The 23,139-nt window shown below is 35.1% G+C and overlaps 1 protein-coding gene across 2 annotated transcripts; it reads left to right on the plus strand.

The window, feature by feature from the left end:
- Positions 1-11,590: 11,590 nt before the first annotated feature.
- On the plus strand, positions 11,591-22,850 carry LOC113491842 (zinc carboxypeptidase A 1-like). Of its 2 annotated transcripts, XR_003400464.1 has the most exons (6): positions 11,591-12,746; positions 16,254-16,396; positions 16,977-17,137; positions 17,442-17,567; positions 20,414-21,174; positions 22,086-22,850. XR_003400464.1 is itself a non-coding variant. In XM_026869015.1 (5 exons), exons 1-5 carry the CDS (start codon positions 12,539-12,541, stop codon positions 20,541-20,543), a joined length of 768 nt encoding a protein of 255 aa, XP_026724816.1. In that variant the 5' UTR covers positions 11,591-12,538; the 3' UTR covers positions 20,544-21,293. The 2 variants fall into 2 exon arrangements, 1 of the variants encoding a protein (XP_026724816.1); XM_026869015.1 differs by lacking the exon at positions 22,086-22,850 and having other exon boundaries at positions 20,414-21,293.
- The last annotated feature ends 289 nt before the right edge of the window (positions 22,851-23,139 follow it).

Here is a 23,139-nt window from a genome sequence, read left to right on the forward strand (position 1 = left end):
AAAGTGCAAAGCAAGCTCGACATCTGTGAATCTACAGACTACGGGTATTTACTTGTTATTTTTTCGTGTGGTTTTTTGGGTGGAGTGTCTCGTCTCCACTCCGGTTTTTCTCCATGGTAATGACATCTCGCAACCAGCATAATACTTGAACTAAGAACTCTTGATTTTGATTCAGTAAATAAAATTACCTTCATCACCTTTGGTTCTTAGTTTTCTGGAAACCGCGACTATACATTGAATTGAACGAATTTGTCGCTGACGTGATCAGAATGGGTATGGATAAGCAACATTTGGACAGGGTTTTGCTCTTTATGTACCAACGTGATATATAAGATATGATAAGCTGTTTTAATATATAATGTTAAGGCCTCCGCTACTTAATTGCAAACAACAATTTTATCGAACTTGTCTTCTTTTAAAAATTATATGATGATGCAGTCCCTGATAAAAAAAAAAAACATTGCACTGGTTTTGTGGTTCAAAGATAAAACTGTTACTGTACAAATAAAACTATTTGAAGAAACACGTAACCTCGATACCTAATAAAGAACAAAAGTCTGAAAAGAACATAAAACAATAGAGCTGATTCAACGTCAATGAAGGTTGAATGTCGAAAATGAGTTTTGAACGCAAAATTCGACTACGTGGTACGTTGCAGTAGCGTGTACCAATGCATACAAATTGGCCCTATTCATTTTGTTCTCGTCGTGCATAACGTGTATTGTCAACAGTGAGGCAAATTTTATTTCAAAATTCGTTTATAATGGAAATTTTTGAACCAGAATTTTGTTTTTATTCATGTTGTTTAGCTTCATTGCTCTTTTGTGTTCTGTGATGCTGTTGGTTTTTGGCTACTGCATTTTTTAAGGTACCGTCACAAGCGGTAAAAGCGAACCTTTATTAGTAAGACCGTGCTTACGTCTGTCCGCTAGTCACTAGGCTTTGACATAAACCACCCGACAGTTGTTATTTTCATAAATGATGATTTCTGTTGCTGATAAAACAAAAAATAATAAAAGTCGAGGTTGTGTATCGGTTGGCACGGTCAGGAATTAAACAGGTGACCATATTGTTCTGCTGTTTTTTTAACGACTCCCTGATCTGACCCTCGATACGTGGCGTACAGTGAATTTGGCTTGGTAGCCTACACGGCTACACGTGCAGTCAAATTTGTTTTTCTGCTTTTCGATGTCAAATATCACATAGCAACGGAAGAGCCTTGGAAAAACAAATAGCATTTCTTGCTTATTCCTTGTATCGAGTACGAAGATCATTTGTCATAAAAAACTGGAACGAATAAGGTAGATGCGGTCGTATTCCTTAAACCAAGGCGATCGCTATTTTTATGGTGATCTGAAAATGAGAAAACATAAATATAAAGTGTGCTGAGAATCGGTTGTAGGTTATCGATATTATCATGGTCTGGATTTCTTTTGATAAAAATACAAATTTATGGGTGATGTAATAGATTTTTTTCTTTGAAAAACTTCCTTTAATGTTACTGGTTAAGTGATATATAAGGAATTAATGAAGTCCTTAACATAAAATTTGTTGATGGCAGGTACACATAGCCTTTGTGTAATATCTCCTACCAAATACCAGCTTTGCTACACGAGAAGATATGAAAAATTGAGTCTATTTTCAGAACACATTTTTGACTGAAACTGAAAAAAATAGAACTGAACTGTGGAAAATGTATGTACATTTTGGGGATTCCATACCCAAAGGCTTAATGCGAAACCTAAAATTTTCACAGATGATGTATGTCGCCATTATAACCGCAGACAATCAAAATAAAAATCAGAGTTAAGCAATATTCGGTACTACCAAAAATATGATATTTGACAAGTTTTGATTTTATTTGCTTTTCTTTATCCAATTTGTACGGCATATTTTTAAATCACGAGTTCAATTGGGAACTTCTTCGTTTTATTCTGTCTTTTCGTCTCTATAATAGGTGTCTTCATTTTCCTTTATCACTATTGCTTATTGAATGTTCACTTTATCTTTAGCATTCGACCTTTTGTTGCCGACTCACCGAAACCCACCAAGACGTCGTTAATCTTTTTTCACGACGCCATTTTTCCGGTTTCCTTTATGCACATCCCCTGTTGTGATCTGTTTTTTAACGGGAATGTATTGCCTGTTTCTGGTCTATTCATACGAGGAAAGTTGCTTTATGTTAAATATCCTGCACGACTTTATTTACGATCGATATGAAATCTTTATTGAATTTTTTTTATTGTAACAAATATTCAAAATGAAAGATTTAAAGGTTCTTACAGAAGGGTTTCTTTAAAATTTTGACTGTTTGAAATTCGCCTCATTTACATGATTAAATACCCAAAAATGTATAAAGGATGAAATCTGGGGTTTCTATGTGTATGCTATTTTATTACCAAAAAAAAAAACTGTTTGTCCATGTCATCCAAGTTCCAAAGATTGTTACATTTGTGGCATTTGTACGACGTCGAAACACAGTCTATATAAAATCTTGTAAGTATTACTTTGCCTCAGGCAAGGGCAACATATTCAAATATTTTATTAGATAAGGAATTGCGTTATTTTCCTACTACTGCCTAAGAATATTTTGTCTATTTTAAACTGACTTCAGGTAGAGCTTTTCGATGCGGTCGGTCTTTTAATGCATGTTTAGTTACAATAGGTAATATTTAAAACCAAATCCATAATATTCTCGAACCAAAATTGCTGAAAATTGGACCCAAAACTTGGTTGGTTTTGGCCCTGAAGTTTTTTTTATTACTATAAGTATACATATGAGATAGTTTTAACATGCAACATAACTTTACTCTTATTAGGCATTTCCATACATTGTTACAGAGCTGGCATCATGCCTAACTAGCGGGCTAAAGTAATTACTGCGCCATTATCATTGAAACTACGCTTAATTATGAGACAAAAGTGAAATAAAACTTTTTAGCTTAAAAAAGGAGAGTAAATATTTTTTGCTTTTATTTAAACTTTAAAAAATAACACGAGGGTGTAAACTACTGCCTACCATTATGTTCAGTTACAATTGTTAGTTGAGTTTCAGTAATCCTGCTTAAAAGGTCATGTAAATAGATGCTGTCAAGAAACTCCACATTATTTACAACTGACCTTTAGGTTAAACAACTAACCAAACAAGGAAACAAGGAACAAAGCTGTTATTTCAACATTTGACCTGAAAAACGAGCTTATGATTAACATATTAGGTAAATAACGGACCTCGCTTCCGAATGCCATTGTTTTAATTTACTCACGAATAAAATCGGCCATTTAACGTGTAAACAAACATTTCCCTTTGTTTGTGCGATGAACAAGAAAATTGTAAACAAAACCAGTTTTAAATAATTGAATTGATATGTGTTTTGTTTTCATATAATTGGTATTTGTTGGAGTCATTTACATGGTGTAAATAATTCATTTACATTGGAATATTGAAAAACTGGGAAGTGGCTTAAAAACACAAGGTTTTCTTTTGGTAAGGCGGGTGCATCCTAAGGACACCCACCTCCTTGCAGGCTGAAGTAGGTAGTGTCAAACTCTGAATAGTCGTTAATTTCAAAATTAACGTTAAAAAATACATGGAAATGTCGTTATGTGTCAATAAAGCACGTGACTTACCTACGTTGAACATACATGAGAGCTTTTTCTTTGTGTGGGATTGTTAATCCGTTACTGTAACGTGTAACGGTATAGGAATAATAATCCATAATAGGAAACATTTTTTTTGTATTTCTTTACTAGTTGCAATCTAACGAGCAGCTTGTAATAATATTTATGACGACTTGGTACAAAAAGTTAAAACCTAATAAGTCTGTGAGACAGAAAATGAATAACATTTAACACGTATTTTAGCTCAAATAATAAAAATCGACAAAGATAAACTGTTTTCAGATTTAAAAGACATAAACGTAACGGCGAAAGCCCCATTGATCGGCAGATTAAACGCCGCAAATGGGGTTGGATTGGCCACACACTCCGAAGGGATCCCGACCACATTCCCAAGCAAGCCTTGGATTGGAATCCTCAAGGGAAGAGGAAGCGTGGCCGTCCTCGTCAAACCTGGCGTCGCACTGTGATGGCTGAAGCGGCGAGCATCGGTATGACGTGGAGCGAGGTGAAGCATGAAGCTCAAGACAGATTGAGATGGAGAACCTCTGTGGACGCCCTCTGCCCCATCTAGGGGACATAGGACTTTAAGTCAAGTAAGTCAAACGTAACGGCAAAATTGATGCATACAAGTGAAATCAGACGTTCCAATATGTATAATTGGATCAGTTTTTGTATGTTAGACAAAGTAAACTTATTCATTAAAATTATTGATAGATATTGAATAAAATACCATCCAAATTTCCTCCGACACGTTTATTTCAACAACCAAGCAATGTCTAAATCTATCCAAAGCCACACCAGTTAGTCTATTTCAAGTTTCAATTTAAAGAAAGTAAAAATGGCGCGGTCTCTTTCACAATTATCTCTGTATTTTGGTATTAGGTCATTCCAAATACCATATATTTTCGGCCTGGTTGGCTTTCCACCGGAAATATCTGTCTAGAACTGAAATAGTAACTCAAACCTGCCTAGACGAAAGCTGATTGCTTTTTCCAATCAAGTCTACAGATACTATTTTTTGGGCAGCTTTTATTTACGATTCTCTTGTAAATACGTGTATTTTATGTGTTTTTAATCAGACAATGGACTTGTTTTTTCTCGTCTGCTATATTGGAATAGTGGAAAAACGTTTTACATTTGTTTAGCACATGCTTTGGAAATCATGTTTCTTGGTTTTTATTAAAGTAAAATATTTATTTTTACGATGTCGTAATAATGGAATAAATATTCATCAATTTAAAATACATTCGCACCACAGTTTTAATACTGCAGATTGCTTTATTTAATATTGTTTTTATCCACAATTAAGTATTACAGTTATTAATAGATGACGTAAGAATTAAAAGTAACACTAACTGGGTCGAAGAGGTCAGATGGAGGTAAAAACACTGGAGCTTTGATGAATCTGGTAAGACTGGAAGCCGACCCCAACATAGTTGGGAAAAGGCTAGGCCGATGATTATGAAGATGATTAACCAGTTGATAATGACGACCTTAATTTGTGCTATCTTTTTCTGAAGCCTCACTCTCTTGCTTTTGAATGTAATTATTTGTTGGATCTCAATAATTCTCGTATGCCCAAAATGACATGAACCAATGCCTCACTGTTTTGATATTTCATCTCGTGTTGGAAGCAACCTACTTTTGTAAGTACTTCTCAGGGTGATAACCCTTACCTAGTTCATTATGAAAGCTGAGAGCTTTTAGCGTTCGTACCGTAAACATTTTAGTGCCATTTTTCTGACACTATCCCGTAATGTTGAAGATGACTGTTTAAAATTTTCCTTAAATTTTATGTAAATGGAAGCATATATAGAATGACATTAGAATGTCGAAAAACGAATGTTTTTTTGTTGTAAATTTGTTTAATACACCCTATGTTACTTAGCTAACGTCCAATAGATATACGTCTAATTCATCCAATAACGTCGTAGAAGATGTCTACTTCGGATAAATATTTTTCACGTGAAAGCGTTACAAACAAACTTCACATTTATACAATTGGTAGGGATTATGTTTTAATCACAAATAACAGAAAATATACCTGTCAATTGCGAGTTGGATTCGCGACACTAAGGGTTCTGTACAAACAAGCAAAAGATGAATAAGTCAGATTTTATTTACACACGTTGCTTAACTTTATTCTTAATTTTCAGTACCTATTTGCTGCTATAGTAGCAACAATTTTAATAAGATTTAATTTGTCTGGCTATCACGGGTCATGAGGTACACAGTGGCGACGGACAGATAGGCAAACTAACATAGGACAGACAAACAGACAAGCGGACAGACAAGGTTCCCTTTTATCCCTTAGCTATGAACCCCAAGATAAACTGTGAGTGCGTTGCTTACAGTAATATTTTTGCAATGATATTACTCCCTGCGAGCAAAAATCCTCTACTTAACATTTCACCCCTTCGCCCATTATTTCTGCTACGTTGTAACAGTTGTAGTTTATCTAACTTCGTGCTTCATGATAAAAGATAATATTTCGCAATATAATTGTCGTAAGTTATTGTAAGTGGGCGTTACAATGACATTTATATCTTCTAAAGATGTTGCTTTGTTTTAGCTATGCCGTTACATCTAGATTACCGTAGTATTCGCTGTGTGAAAGATTGTCAGAGATTACTTATACAAATAGATAATATTTGTTATGTCCAATTGCTCGTGAATGTTTGCAATCTGTGATTTTTGTTACAGTCTAATGATTGGTAAAGAGTTTCTTTAGATAAATTGTAAGGAAAGTATTAAAACTTTACAGTTTTGTATGAAATCATCATATGTTTAGTTTTAACTAACTGTGAATAGGGTACTTGATTTGAATCTAATAATAAACGTCGGTGTAGTCCGTCACACAAGTTTCCAAAAAATATTGAAAATTTCATTAAAAGCAAAAAACGTACTAGTAAGTGACGTCACACAGCATTTTAAATCACTAAATCCCCTTCATTTTTCAGTAACGGGATAATAGAAAAAAAACGCATTCAATATTTTTTGTAAATCTCTCTAACGGACGAAACGTTTTTTTTTATCGAATACCCTATTCTATCAGCTCTCTCATATGCTTTGATATTGGACATTCCAGTTAGTACATGATGGATACTGGGCAGCCGTATGATATTGACAGTAGCGCCACCTATATTCCACGTAGTTACAAGAATTCAGTACTGGGGAACAATTTTTCTGATGTCTATATCTGTATTTCTTAAGGCCCTTTGTTTTGACCAACAATAAATTCTTATCGCGTGCAATGTTCCAACAAAATGGTGGCCACAGACGCAAGGGGACCAAACTGACGTTTTGGGACCAATTGGTCCGTGACGAGCAAATTGTACTTGCGTGATAACGTGATGGATATTTCGAATGATGTTTTTTTTTAGTCAGCTGGTATGATAAAAAGTAGAAAAGTGCTTGTGAGTAAGAGATATGAAATAGACAAAGATAGCGAGGACTATGTCAAATAAAACAAATGAATTTGTGACTTCAATATTGTAAATATTATAATAATTTAATAAATTTTTTTTTTAATAATTTATACGAGACGTATATCAAGAAAAACATTTTTTTATGTTTCTTAACATTGTTCAAGGGTATCCTTTGAAAACTTCTAACATTTAATTTCCTTTTTAGATTATTCTACAACCTTTCTAAGGCACGAGGCATCTTTGTATCTTTAATAGGCAATTGTCATCCGTTTAAAGCCAACGCATGTAAAAACGATGATGCTATTAAATTTATACTGAAAAAGTAATGAATTTCAAATGATTCGTTATTATTTTTGTAACTTGGTAATATCTGTTATATTTTCAAGTTAGAAGAATAATAATAATTTGTCTAATTAAAACTGGTATCTCTGTATGTTAATCCCATAGATTTGTCTATTTTTCTGTTTTCGCTATTTTAAAGCGATGTCAGAATTTATTTCTATTACCTAATATAAAATTAAACATTTAAAATATTTAACATTTTACAAAGGATAGAATCGTCCCATTCATGTCAGTAATACTGCATAATGATTTAATATTGGTACCCGACAGCGTCCCTTTCTATTTTAGATTAAAATTCCCTAGAGGGCGTTTGCATGTTAGACCCATGTCTCGGAACAAAACCCTTCGAAAGATCGCCCATACATTGTTAAAGGCCATGATTAGGATTATATGACATAGCAACACGAAATCTAGCCCAAGAGAATTAGAAATAGGACCGAAATACTAAAAATTACTTTAGTTTAATTTAGTGTAAATTTAAATAGTAATAATAACTTTTGTGAGACGGATTTAGAATTAGTAATAAAGGTTCACTTACGCGTATTTATCAGGATAGCTCAAGGCCATAAGCCCGGTTAAATCAGGTTAGATCCGGTAGACTAGTTGGGCTATCCCGATAAATTTATACGCCTGAGTAAATAGTTATTAAATGAATAATTAGGTATTGTTCTTTATGAAAATTGGGTTCAAAGGAATGTTAATCGTGATTTTCAGGCATGAGTTGTCATTCCGTGTCTTCAATTGGTGCAGAGATCCATTATGTCGTAAGTATGTTATTATACGTAAACATATAAGTATGATTTAAAGAATTTGGAACACAAAACAAAGAAGTACTGAATTAATTTGTAATTTCTTACTTATTCTAAAACACCAACTGATAAACGGCTCAGAGAAATATTTTCTCTTGGATTAAAAATATTTGAATCTGGCATAGTCAACCCGCAGTGACACCAACTATTATTTCTTCTTACAAAAAAGGCTTCCACACTAAACGATTTCACATTTATGTCGCGGCGTGTTTCGCAAACAATCAAGTCACATGCATAAAGACAACCAGACTCAGGGCTCAAGTATTCGTGGATCAAAACAAAAGCTTGTCGGACGCGGCTTGGAACCCCCGATACATCGCACACAATGGGCTTGGCGTGGTGGCCACATCCACTCGGCTATCCATGCAATGACGTACTGTACATTATCTATATTATTTTTACTTCGTACTTGCTTTTGAGTTACAGGTGTAGTAAAATTATTATTTTTTGCTCGCTTAAGACATTCTTAAAATAATCTAATTTTGAGTATACCGTCCCTTCGGTATTTACGAAGTTACGACTTTGACCGCAGTTTTACGATTGTCTATGAACAATGTCCGAGTGTATTAGCGTCTTTTATACGAATATATGTAACTGGGTTTAGGATAAGTCCGTTTATAGGCAATCAAATGGAAATGGATCGTCCTACTTCTGGACCCAAAGTAAGCATTTTTTTCGACAAACAATATTTACTTGTAATCGATATTCTTAGGGGATGTAATTTATTTTGATTACGGCTTAGTAACTACTGATGAGTTTCATAAAATGGTAAGAGTGGCTTCCAGTCGAACCTTATTATAGGCTGAGTCCGGTTCCCGGTCCAAATCAGACATATAATCAGTTCAGTTCAATTTTCATTTTTAGTAGTGCCAAAACAGCTCCTTAGTGTTTTTCGATCTGCCGGTCTACCATCGGGTCTTAAACTTATTCGCATTCGTATCGTAAATGTCTTCCGTCCTCTCCTACTTTTACCACGACCCCACTACACGAAGGGCAATGGAAGGAAAATGGATGAGTTTTAGTCAGTATAAATCTGACACTCCTTTCCACTCAATCCAAAGCGGATGGAGTTATTTTTGATTAACAATCCGAAAAAAATGATGTCATCGAGTATGAATAGAACACACCTGACACTTTGTCGGAGTATAAAGGCGTACGAACGTTACGTATTACAATGATAAGGAAGAAAAACAGATGTGTTCCAAGAAACTATGTGTGGGCAAAAACAAATTCTAACAATTTGTTTTTTCTTGGTTATTATATCCAGGTGTCTTTTCAACCAGTTCAATAAAAGCAATTATCATTTCAGGTCTAAGGAATATTATTACCGTTGTAGGTTAAAATGTGGCAGCTTAAAACTCAATACTATGTACTTGAAGACATGGACGTGGGCTTCTTGATAGGTTTATTCAGTACCGCTTGTTATTAAGTCCATATCCAACAATAGTTTTCTGTTTATGGCGATTTTTGGACAACACCCTTCAACGAAGGAACCATTTAATTTTAAATTATTGTCCGTGATACCAGCTTTTTCTTCTCTTGTCCCCCGCTTGCCATGGAGGGAAGTGGAACATTTTTTCTTACTCCTCCTTTTTAGTATTTCGGATTAATTTTATTGAGGGTTCCAAGGCAGTTAATTATTTCCCCTGGGACAAACCGAACTTAAATGTTTTGGTGGTTTTCGTTGGTTTTATTTTGGATCCTGGCTGCAGTCACGAGTTGCAATGACGGACAAGTGTGGTATAAAAACTCCTTTCAACGAGCAAAAAAGTATTCAGGTAGGATGCTTTGAAGTGTAACCCACTAATAATTTTTAAGTAATAGGTATCTATGGAGACAGCATTTTGATTTTTGATAATACAGTACTATAATACCAGCTGACGTTTTAAGAAACGTAAAGGGAAATAAATCCAGTTCTAACAATAAAACTTTAGGAAATAAATAAAGACGGAAGTTTGGGGATGCTATAAATATGTCAAACTTATTTAATTCGTTTTGTACTAGTTTAGGTTGCATCTTAACAATACGTCTTGTGACCCGGGAGAGATCTAATAGACAAGGGATCCTTTATATGAAGTAATGTACCCATGCTACTAAATCCGACCCCAACATAGTTATGGTAACTTATACACGATGTTTTTTTAGTCGTCTTACAAAAGCAGCTCAGTTCATGTATCCCACGTAAAATACCCCTAGGCGCGATTTTTTTTTATCATCAACTAAGATAATAAGTACGAAGAAAAATTAAACAAGAGAAATCTGAAATATACTCTTAAAAATGATAAAAAGGCCGCGCCCGCGCCCCTCACCATTGCAGCATTGTTACAAGGCTCGGACCGCGCTCGCAACAGAGCTGTGTTTCTAAAAAACTACGAATTGCATCATAATATTGAATAAAAATTGCATTTTAAATTTATTCAAATCTCATAAATACCAATTTTTTTTATCATGAACGTGTTCTAGTCATTGGATACATGAACTGGGATGCTTTTGTAAGACGACTAAAAAATCACGGTGTATAAGTGCATTACATAAAGATTAATAGTGTGTCTTCGTTGGAAGTCGTACTTTAATGAAATTTTGTTAACATGATTTTTAGCTTGCTTTATTTTTGTAATAAAAGTATTTACCTAAAAATATACTTTCAATCAACTTGTGATGTTTATAGCGCTCATTTTCATACGTTACGTTCACATCTTATATCAGTTAGTACCTTATTGCCAAAATAAATCAAACGAATAAATACTTGACGGTTTTCTGTCATCTATTATTATTTTTAACGTCGCTTAAGGTAACGTTGCGTCGGTAACGTCTTTCAATGCCTTAAATTGACAAAGGTTGGTACCTAATCCAAACCAAGTATTTCGTGTATCAACGCCATCGCAAACTTAATTAGAAGTACAAACATTAACCCACAACCCATCCTGATCCGGAAAGTCCGTAGGTACGGATTTCCGGATGAAACTTAAATTCTAGAGCTGGGAAAATTGATATCCGGAGTCATTTGGCCTGTTTGGGAGTTAACCTTAAGGACCTGTCTGTTTTGTTTGAGAGGTTTTACGCCGTTTTCAGCCTTCTTTTGTTTATCAGATTTAATAATTTTTATTTGGTATAGTTTGAATAAATACGAGATACTGGTGATGATTAAAACATCACATCCGATAACGTCACGTCACATCCCGATAAACTAAAATGTATGAAAATAATGCTTTTAAAATACGGATTAGTTCTAAGAAGTATATAGATATATTTATACTAACTATTCGTGAGACTGATTCATTATTAAATCATGCAACGGTTCACTCACGCGTATTTATCGGGAGAGTCCAACTAGTTTCGGACCCAACCGGAGTCCTTAATCATGAGCTGAAGCGCCGCGTCGGCACTCCCGATAAATACGCGTGAGTAAACCGTTGCATCTTTTCATAATGACTAAGTAACTCATCAAATTGCTACTATGCTAAGGCACTTAGTCGAAAGTTTTCAGTGACTGAGTCCTTTGAGTCATCCTGGTTGACTTTAAGCCTATTCTGTGTCGTTGTGTTGGAACAGCTTAGCCCAGCTTGTTTGACTGTTGGGATTGCCTTTCAATTTGCTATAGACTTTGTGGCGCCAAACTTCCTATTAGTGCAGAAATGTGGATTAGTTTTAGGCCTAATTTAGATGATATTTTTCTGTTAAGAGTTGAGTTATTAATTAAAATTTAAATCACACTCACTCACTGAAAAAATCGTGTCACAAACTAATCGTTTATCATTTTAATTGAAAAAAAAAACTATTCCGCACTATGAACTAGCATTAACATTTATAGAAAAAAAAAACAAGCAGGACCCACACAATTTTAAATTCTACACAAAGAAAGCGTGGTTTAGTTTCATTCGTTTTCTTACAATTCTTTCGAACACAGAATACCTTTTTCAAATCGAAAGTCCTCCATCTTGTTTATTCTGCCAAGCGTTAGTGTTTGAAAAACAATACTGGTTCAATTAATTTCCTTTGTAAACGCAGTATTGTTTTTACTCAACAACTCTTATTGAAACAATTTTCCGAGAATTTAACGATCAACATGATTTTGTTAAGCATTCTTATATATTTAATTTTAAAAGGTAGAAGGTTATATGAAGTTTATAGGTGTTTCAGTGAATTATCTATATTCTGGACTGGTCTGTTGGCGGAGTGGGTAGTGATTCGGACTGCTGAACCGGAGGTCGTGGGTTCAATTCCCCCCTATGGCCATCATTTGTTGAAATGATTATAGGTTTTATATCGAACAAGCGTTTGTGTGATTCATGGTCCATGGGTGCTTGTAATAAGTTAGGTGTCTTCGTGCATGTGATTTGAATGTTTGGGGAAAACCCTTGCGATACAATTATGATTAAATGTACGCTAAAAAAATATCTAATAGGTGTTGTTATTCTAGGTTCCGAGGCTGATCAGAATGATACAAATGTAACGGATGACACAACCGTTGACAAGGGTTTGTCTCTACAGCTTTGGAGGATACAAGGCAACTTAGATGAGGAAGTCATTGACGAATTTTATGAAAGAGGTATATATTCACACTTATTTTTTGGTCATTATTTAGTTTTGACGAAAGTTAAAAGTTTTTGTGATGAGTCGACATTTGTCACATGAATATATTTGACAGATGTTGTAGTTACTTGTTTGAGCCGTTGCTGGTTAAAACTCTTGGGCTGCTTGGCCTTGCCAGCTTTTTACCTCGCAAAAGGGATAAGCATTACCATCCGACTTTACAATTCCGCCAGCCTTGTGGACGTACACCCGGCCGGCAGCAATGCGGATGCATTTTTTGATGCATAGTTTTATTATAGTTGCTGTTTTTATGTATCTTACTTTAAGTATAAAAATAATTTCATTGGTTCGTCGTACATGCATTAAAAATTAACAGGTTATTTATGCACAAAATACTATATTACAAAAAAACACAAAATATGCGAAAAGGTGTTATTTATTTTTCAAGAAATCCTTACCAACAAACTCATTGCCAAAACTATTCTCCTGCATTTAATTTTCATAAGGAAACTTAAGGGAGATAAAATTAAAACAAATGATCATCACGTGGCTCTAAAATAGTTAAACTTTGTATCAAAGTGTGGGATTTCTTCCGCACCATTTAGCAGTAATGATTCCATCGGGTAAAGTACTCTATAGACCTACTAATGCGTTTGTATAACGGTAACTGTCCCACGAAACGAGCCCCGAAACTCAATGGACCATGAAACATAATATGTGGTTCAAGTGAAACTATTCAACCGATGGTTCTTAAAGCATAAGTATTTGTTTATGTTTTATCATATTTTGTTATTATTATAATATCGGATTATTAGATTACGGCTCCCTCTCGCGTGTTAATCTTGATCGCCCGGCTAGTTTCAGACTCGACCGGGGTCCTTAACAACGAGGATTTGTACCTCTACCATGAGTTTTGAGCGACCGGGCTCGCTAGCGTCTGCGTAAAAAATATCTATGACAAAATGTACAGCGCCCCTAGCGGTCACTTGACAAACTAAAATCGGTAGTATGAGTTGACAAATAAAACCTATCGAAACATTCAAAACGTCTTCGACAGCGAGTAGCGAGCGCGTAACGTTTTGCGGTGGTTTCTCTAAGAAAACGGTACCATGAGTCACAAATTTGACAGATGGTATCGACAAATACCATTACGATTGTAGTTAAGTAACTCACTTGCTAAACAAGGTGTGAAACGGTATTCGGTTTATAGTAATTGTTTAGTTTTGAGTATTTCTTGTGAGAATCATGTCGGCAAGAGAGTATTTAAAATCAAGTAGACTAGTTAAAAGTAAATTTACATTGAATACACGCTCCCACTTTTTTACAATGAAACATACATCAATTCATTATTAAGGAAATGCTGGAAATAAGTCAGCGTTCACAGAGGGCTCCACCCCAACCAATAGTTCATTAAGTAATATTACATTATATTAAAATATACTGAATATTTTATGCTCTATGAAGTTTAAAATTATTAGGATTATGCAAACACTAGCTGTAGCCCAGGACTCCGTCCACGTGGACTTCAGTTTATAGCGTTCGGTGGTCCCCGTTTCCATCAGGCTATCTGTCAAATTCAATACAATCGGTTCAGTTGGATTGGCGTGAAAGCGAGACAGACAGACAGAGAAATTTTCGCATTTATAATATAAGTTTCAATAGATGCACAGTTTATCGGTATATGAAACAATTCAACAAAACTATCGCGATCAATCGCAAGACATAGGTAATCCCCAAAGTTGCGCCACATAACCATTCCTAGGTACCCACGACACCGCTTTCAATTTAATAATGAAAAATTACTAAAACCCAAAAGAGCAAGAAGAAAAGTGTTCATCTATTTGTGATATCAAAAGAGTTCGTATATCTACATCAACCGCATAATTTAAAAAAAAATGCGAAACTTCAACGGCAAAGATGGCGACTTGAGCGGATTGTTTTTTGCCATCGGAATTTAACGAAATTCTCCATAATCCGAAATCTGCGGATATATGTTGTCGACTCAAAATCAATATTTTTTATGTTTTGTTATTCATATAAGGTTTCGATCGAATTTACCGTAGTCCTGCATGAAATTATTAATGTAGATTTGAAGCTTTTTCGGGAATATATATCTTACTCTGTCTTTTAAGCAACGTTAGAAAGAAACAACTACATTAGGCGTGAAGTTAGGCACGTTCGACAACATGACAAGTATGACAACACGAATACTACAATAACAATCGAGCTCTCGATAGCGAGCGCGTCAAGGTTTTTTAAACTCATGGTATGAGTCCAATCGAAAACTATTCGATCCGCGTTTATACGCTATCGACTGTAGTAAAGTCATTGACGTTTTCGATAGCAACTCATGGTAGAGGTACTGAAATTATTCGGACGATGATAATCATGCTTTTAACGTTTTTAGGCGAACAAGCATTATTAACACTCTTTATGACAACAAAAATAGTCTAGCAAACAAATATGGCAGACAGGTCTACCATATTGATTTGGCTGGTGACTTTTTTACTCAGGCAGGTATTTGAATAAAAAGTGTAATTACAAAGCCAAATTTTCAAAAATGTATATTGTGTATGCAAAAAATGAAGATGAGTGATATAAAATCTCACGTGACTTAAGTATGCACTGTTATTTTCAAATTGAGATTTGCTTAAGTTCTGTACTAAGTTTTGCAAATGATTTAGCCTATATGGAAAAAGGTTATGATGGCGTACTGTTCAAATATTCCTTCCTTCAAACCAAGTGCCCTCAAGTTCGATCGTTGAAAAGTAACAAGTGCTTAAATTTAAGCATTATTAATATTATTATCAATTTACTTGCAGCTCGAATGACAGAAGATATTTGGATGAGGAATAACCATACAATAGATTTTTTAATACAAGAATATGAAATACCTTATCTGACAGATTTTTTAATGAAACACGATGTTAAATATAAGGTTCTTATTGAAGAGGTAAAGGAGAGCATTGATGACGCTTTCATTCAAAAGATTCCAATAAGACTGAACATGACCTTGCCCTTAATATTTAATGTGGGAATGGTTCCTTAAATTATAATGTGTGTGGTGGTCAAGCATTGTGTTTTGTGCCCTAAGGTTTCGGAAATAAAGATTATATTCAGTATTGGTGTATATGTACATTTGAATTTTGTAATACACATTCGAAAGCAAATTCATCTGAAAAGACCTCAAAAAAGAAAGCGTGTGAAGATATTTTTTTTATAATTTTTCAAAATCAATCAACAAGTTTTTAACAACAACTAACATGTTTTTAATAAACTACTAAATGTAATAAAGTACTGATTTTTCATAAAATGTGTTTTACTTATATTCCCTTAAAATCTCTTCCTCTTCCTCTTGATCGTCTCCTCCATCCTCATCATCATTGCTAAGTGTCATGGTCCCCGTCAAGAGCTTTCGTTCTTAATCATGAAGCGCCACCTTTTCATATCTTCGGCTCTTGTTTCCTAAGGCAAGTAATGCCTTTTTACAATATAAGCTATAAAACAAAAGTTTCCCTTTAAGGAGCTGTTGATGAGGACTCCTTCACATGGACGGCATTCCCTTACCTTGAGGACATCAACCGATACTTGGTGAAGCTTGCTTCGAGTTACCCCTACGTCACTGTCACAGCGATTGGGTGGACATCCAGACACAATCCTATAAGCGTAAGATATTAATTGGTTCTTCATAAAATCGATAATTGTTCCAAAATAGTGTCTACAATTGTTATCTGTACTTGAATTCTCAAGGGGATCTCGTTAGGCAACTGGGTCAAGGGTCTAATACAGAAAACCGGGTCCCCTTGACAGGGCCTCCATTTGACAATTGGGCCTAACCATTGTAATGAGATTTTGCCTAAAATTGTGGTACTTGTCGAGGTATGTTGGGGTGTATATAGTAATATTTGACTTGCGATTGCAATGGATAAAGATTTATAAAAAGCGTTAAATTCAGACGAGCCCTAGGTTGACTGGAATTAAATGCCTAATTCACTGTTAATTTTAAATGATGGTCACCATCAAATGGTGAAGAACCGGGGCTTCTAAATATACGAATAGAAAATAAAAATGTCGTCGTGACTTTTGTGTCCTACGTCTTCTTCATGAATAATGTTTAAACCGAACCTATATGGGAACCTTACCTGGCAGTGGAACCTACCTGGGCTAGTATTATAACAAACATTTCATAGAATTGATAGAAATATTTCTTAATAGAGATAAATTACAACCAGTCAATCTGTTTCAGATGCTAAAAATATCGAATGAGAGACCGGGAAACCATGCAATCTTGATCGAAGCAGGGATGCATGGAAACGAATGGACTACGGTTCTGTCTGCCTTATATTTCATAGATTCCATTATACCGGACTATAAACGACTATCTGCATACCTAAAAAACAGAGACTGGTATGTAAATATAAAAAATCTTTATTTCTTTATGAATTCTTTAATTTTGTCAGCTTTATATTTCGTTCCTAGTGAGGCCTTTCCCAAGTTCTAGTAGAATACTACTAGAAACATAATAGGTAAATTCATCTACCGCATCAGCTGCTTACAATTTTGGTCTGAAACCGAACTGCGACGATGAAAACTGTCATTTATGTTTCTTTCTAGAAGTTTAGATATGGGTCTGTAGTTCGAGATCATATCCTTGTTACCTGATTTTAATACAGTGAAAAAGTTTTTGGTAATTATTTTGTACCTGTTTCAGGTACATTATACCCGTTTTAAATCCAGATGGCTATCAATATAGCATAGATTTTGACAAAACTTGGAACAAAAATAGACGTAAATTCAACGACGGATGTATAGGGGTTGATTTAAATAGGAATTTTAAGTAAGTATTTTTTGTTTAATTTCTTGTTGACGACCTTTGTTGCAACATATTTTCATAATGTCCGTGTACATAAGAAGATATATAAATGAAATATTAGAAGAGGATTTATTTGGGTAGTTCCAATTCGTTGATATAGCGACAATTTATTTCTAATACCAGATTTATTTATTTAAGAATTTATGTACTCACTATTTGAGTACAAGGAACATCGCAAAAAATAATGTTTAAGACTGTTTTGGTTGCAAGGGCTCATTGGAGGTTCAAAGTACTTAAAAGTGTTAATAAGCTTCCATTGACTCTGTAAAATATAAGCATAAGTATGGGTCCAAAATAAAAGCCGCGATACAAAAGTGAAGGAAAATTAAAATGCAGGGAAACAACTGGCTTTCTTTAAAGTGCTCAAAGTACCAATTGTGAGAATGGATGAAAGGGCGCGGTTGCACTCTCATTAAATGTAAGGCTACGTCCCTTTGCGCAGCTTTGTTGGGAATTTTTAATTATTTCTTTATCTGACTCTTTCATATTTCATACTTATTTTACGTTCTTGACCCAGTTGTGATTATGGTTAAAAAAACCGCTGATGTTCCTTTGTTTTTTTTTGCCTCTGGCTTTAATTTTCCAGATGAGTGCTTGTTGAATTGAACTCGTGGTTTTTCATCGACTTGATCTGGTTTAATAGTTTTTGCAAAATACCTGCGCTTGAATTTCGTTTCATGAAATACATAGTAAATTTTTGTTGGGTGGTTTTCTTTTCTAGTTCGTCCATTTGATTTGAATGACATTCGAACGATTTAACACACATTTGGAACACAAACATGTTTGAAACATCTTTTTTATATGTTTGATCATCAATCATGATTTTTTGTCTTGGTTTAATTATCTTACTAACTATGCACATATTTATTTGACTGAGCTCGGTTCAACGTAAAACTGGGCTCCATACAGCGCATAGCGATCCTACCCCACATTTGATGAGATCTGCAAACTTTTGCAGAGCAATTATCTCTGTTTGTACGTTTCGCAGTTTGACTTACGATGTTGTTATAACAGGTTGTATGAAGGGGCTTCTCTCCTAAATAAGAAAGGGTCGAGTTAAGAGTAATGTGTTTCAGTAAAGTTTAGTGTTACAGCCAAAATTGCAGGAAAGCCTACCTAGGAAGATGAGTTAGTAGAGGTAAAACGACACTATAGTTGGAATAATTTCAGTTTCAGTATACATTGTGGATGTTGGGTAATTGTTACTTGAATCAAATTTAAACATAATTCTTATAGGCGCTGAAAAAATATCTGCGTCCAATATTATTATTTTTTTGAAAAAGAGGGATATCATTTTCGTAGCTTCAAAAGCCAACAATGAGAAATAACTTTTACAAATAAATACAATGTTAAGGACAGTAGAATAAAGTAAGGGTCAAAGCTCTCCAAAATACATGTTTTTAGCTGACGCAATGACATTTCAAGTCCATAGCATAACGCATATAGTAAATAATGATCAATGTCCAACAATACCTCCCTCGGAACGGCAGTCGCTAATGCATTCCTGACATTCAATGCCCTCCCCGTAATATAAAGCCATCAAGCTATTACTATTATTCGGAGAACAGAATATGGGCTAACACAGCGTCCTCTTGTTTCGATATTCCGTAAGATCATTCAGTTTTTTGATTATTGGGGGCTTATCACCGCCTCTCAGCAAGGTTGATGCAATTGTGGAAGCAAGTCAAGGAATTTCATCCTTGTGTCGCGGCGAGTTTCAAAAACATTCAACCTAATGCACAAAGACACTAAGTCTCAGCACAAGCATTCGTGGGTCACATAAACGCTTGGCTGAATTTTATAGAAGCCACGACAAGTTGTGCAGAGTGGGTTTAGCATGGTGACCTTTAAATGAGTTCATTAGTGCAACAGGTGTTAAAATTTCATCACGATAATGGTGTTCCAAATATAGACATCGGATTATAAATTGTCTTAGCCATGGAAGATACGCAATGTTATATAACCTTAAAAATGAGGAGCAAGTATGTTTAACCAATAGTATCAAGTAAAACTGTAAAATAATAATGGCCCCTAATAATAATTAACCACTAATTTAAAAAAAAGCCCGGTATTGAGCCTCTCACTAATATGAATATTCTTAGATTATAAATAGAAATTTCGTCTTCATGGAAGATTCCTATTTATAAAGCCGATGTTCGTAACATATATTATAGAGAAATTGCAATAAAATATTCATAAAGAAAGGAATTTTCTGTGTCACGATATAGAATTACATTCCGTTGTGACTGGGTTTCGGGTATGATAATTTATTTTGATGCTTTTGTTACGCTTTGTGGTTCTTACTATATGCCTGTTTATTTTGTAATATTTTGGATACTGCGAAAACTTTAAATTATTTAGAAAAAAGACAAAGGAAATATCACTAATGAATGTAATCCTTGTATTGCGGGAGATTTCACAATCATTCAAGTCATTTGCCCAATGCTTATCCTACGCTAGGACCGAACCTGAGGCACATCCAATTGAGTGGGTTTAGCGTGGTGACTTTAAATATAGTAAAACGATAGATACAGGATCGAAGAGGAAAAGAATGACGTGACGACAAATAATGAAAAGCAGCACTGGCAAGTCCCCATTACATTTTGGTGATGATGATAATGATGATTTTTGATCGATTGATGTATGGTTATAGGTGTGAAAAGCTAGAACTGAATGGAGATGCTAGAAATAGGACAACTGAAAAAAAACCTATAATAGACAAATGGCCATTATGTGACATTAAGACAGGTTTCTTTCTATTAAAAAAGGGGGAACTTATTTGAATGTGTATTCAATTTTCATTTCCCTAGTTACAACTGGAGTTTGAGTGGTTATACGCGAGCTAAATGTGATAGTTCTTATTCTGGCTCCTTTCCGTTTTCTGAAGAGGAAAGCAAAGCTTTTAAGGTGAGACCTTTTTCGATTTACCTTTTTTTCTGAAATAGTTGGCTTCTTTGATTAAATCTGGAACAGTACAGCCCCATCTAAAAATATGAAAGGAGAGGAAGAGTCTTTGTTCTACAATGGGTCTTAGGCAACACGCGAGCTATCAATATTTTTGCCTATTTTGCATGGTATGGCACGTGCTGCATAGTAATAAAGATTATCTTACAGATACACAAAATCTTTATTTGACAAGAAACACAGTAAAGAAACCTGTATAAAATTTTAACTTAATTCATAAGCCAAGAATAATCCATATTATTTAATTAAATAATTTATCTCAGCTGGGTGTTGTGAGTTGCACCAAATAGCAGATAAGCTTAGCATTAGCCAGGTAGAATTAAATACCTGACGCTAGAATTCGAAGCAGTAGTGACAGACACGCCCAGAAGGCTCAATAAATATGGCTGTTTAACTTTTTACTACTTAGCATCAATCGATCAGATGGCACTTCCAAATCGCCTCTCATTTCGATTTTTATTTTTAGAAAGTAGCAGAACGAATTAAATTTAAAGCATACCTATCTCTCCATTCTCCCGGGGGCCAGGTATTGTACCCACGGAATATGAGAGAACCTAAAGAAATTGAATATGACGAAGTAGTAGAAGTAGCGAAGGAAATAGCTTTGGTAAGTTTAGAAAGACAAAACTTGAACAACATGACATGATCATCATTCCCCTGCCCTTATCCCAATTGTGTTATTTGGGGTCGGCATGTCTTGTTGGATGGTTGGCGCTCTTTGGGGGAGGCCTACGTTCAGCAGTGGACGGCGATAGGCTGAGATGATGATGATGATGATGATGTCTTGTTTTATCTTCCATAAGTTTCTATCTGACGTCATCTCACAAGAAACATTCTTTGCTTTTCTTTGGTCGTTCTCTTCTTCTACTTCCATCCACATCCGTGCTCTACTAGATTACACGATAAGATACCTAAATATAATTTCTGTTCGAGAAAAGTAAAAAAAAGTATAACAAAAGAAATTGCCATGATTCATCTCAATGGGGTATAATATCAGATATGTTGCTAAACTCACCGCTCTGCTTAGTCCTTTTCTAACCTACGAGTATATTAGGGATGGCTTACAAATTAGGAGCTAATGAGGAATTTCATGCTTTGAATTTCTATCGGATAGATTTTTGCGGTTCTATGCAGAACTACCAATGTGACTTAATTAATCTAAGACACGACTGACAAACGATTAAGGACGACATCGTGAGGTTACTTTGATTACAAATATTAGAATCTGAACTAATCAACCAACCATCGGTAGATTACCAACAACCTGTGAGCTAGAGTGGTGATCATGCTCAACTTTCCTGATATAGGAAAATTCCAGCCAGGTCAGGTCCAACAAAAAAAGTGTATTTATGACAGAAAACTAACAACTTTTGAATCAACATTCAAGATATTCTCTTTACGTAAGGGAAAATGGTCGTTACCTAGAGTTGGGAACATTTACAAGCTGTGATTAAGTAGTTAGTGTAATTAGTACTTAGTATTAGAAATTAAGTCTTCAGAGTCTATCTATATTTTCAGGCAATGAGCAAATTATCCGACTTCACATACAGAGACGAATGCATTAAAAAAGGAACAGAGTTTTCTCCTGGCATGTCAGTAGACTGGATGTATAACAAGAGATACGTTTTCCATTCTTATATGGTAACGGTAAGAGGAATAGACCATGATGATCAAAGTGCTCGGAAAGAGTTGAAGCCCATTGCCAAGGAGGTTATGAAGGGAGTGATACGATTAGCTCAGTTACTGACAATGGAAATAGAACCGGATACGACTACTGAATATACCGTGGCCACTTCCAGCGAAGAAATTTCACATGAGCCTCACAGTCACTGACTGCGCACATCGTCCCTTAGAGCGGCATCTGTCACACAATTGAATTACTATTGATTTCAATAATGGTAGTTGGTATTCTGTATTTTGTAAATAGTGATTTAGTTTAATAAAGGTTTTTGTTATAAGATCATAATAAACTAGTTAGATTTGAAACATCTTTTCAATGGAATTTATTATTTTGATGATCGAAGATAGGACTGGTAGAATCACTTGAAAACCAATTTCTATACTATCTCATAAAGTCTAAGACTGTACTCTAATAATTTAATAAGGTTGTATTTTGTAATAAGAAACTTCTTTCTGCTACTTTATGCGACTAAGGCGAGTTCGAGTCCGTCGCCGCCTCAGCTCATGATTAAGGACTTTAGTCATGTCTGAAACTAGTGAGGCTATGCCAGCCAAAATTTTACAGAAGTAATTTTTTTATTAAATATCATCATCGGCCTAGCCTTTTCCCAACTATATTGGGGTCGGCTACCAGTCCAACCGGTTTTAGCTAAGTACCAGTGTTTTACACGGAGCGACTGCCTATCTGACCTCCTCAACCCAGTTACCTGGGCAACACGACACCCCTTGGTTAAACTGGCTGTCAGACTTTTCAAGCTTCTGACTACCTGTAACGAGTTTCAAAGATGTAGGAATAACAGCCGGGACCCACAATTTAACGTGTCTTGGGAAAACACGAAGGAACTCGCTATGACAAAGATGGTCACCCATCTACGGACCAACCGCGACAAGC

The sequence above is a fragment of the Trichoplusia ni genome, chromosome 3 (assembly GCF_003590095.1).
Source record: "Trichoplusia ni isolate ovarian cell line Hi5 chromosome 3, tn1, whole genome shotgun sequence".
Classification (NCBI taxonomy): domain Eukaryota; kingdom Metazoa; phylum Arthropoda; class Insecta; order Lepidoptera; family Noctuidae; genus Trichoplusia; species Trichoplusia ni.

Excerpts from the sequence above, each read along its gene's own strand:
- LOC113491842 (XM_026869015.1), top strand. The coding sequence starts at position 12,539 with ATGTTTGGGGAAAACCCTTGCGATACAATTATGATTAAATGTACGCTA. Across the intron at positions 12,747-16,253 it reads TGACGAATTTTATGAAAGAG|GAGCTGTTGATGAGGACTCC; the intron begins GTATATATTCAC and ends TTTCCCTTTAAG. Across the intron at positions 17,568-20,413 it reads GATTTAAATAGGAATTTTAA|TTACAACTGGAGTTTGAGTG; the intron begins GTAAGTATTTTT and ends TCATTTCCCTAG.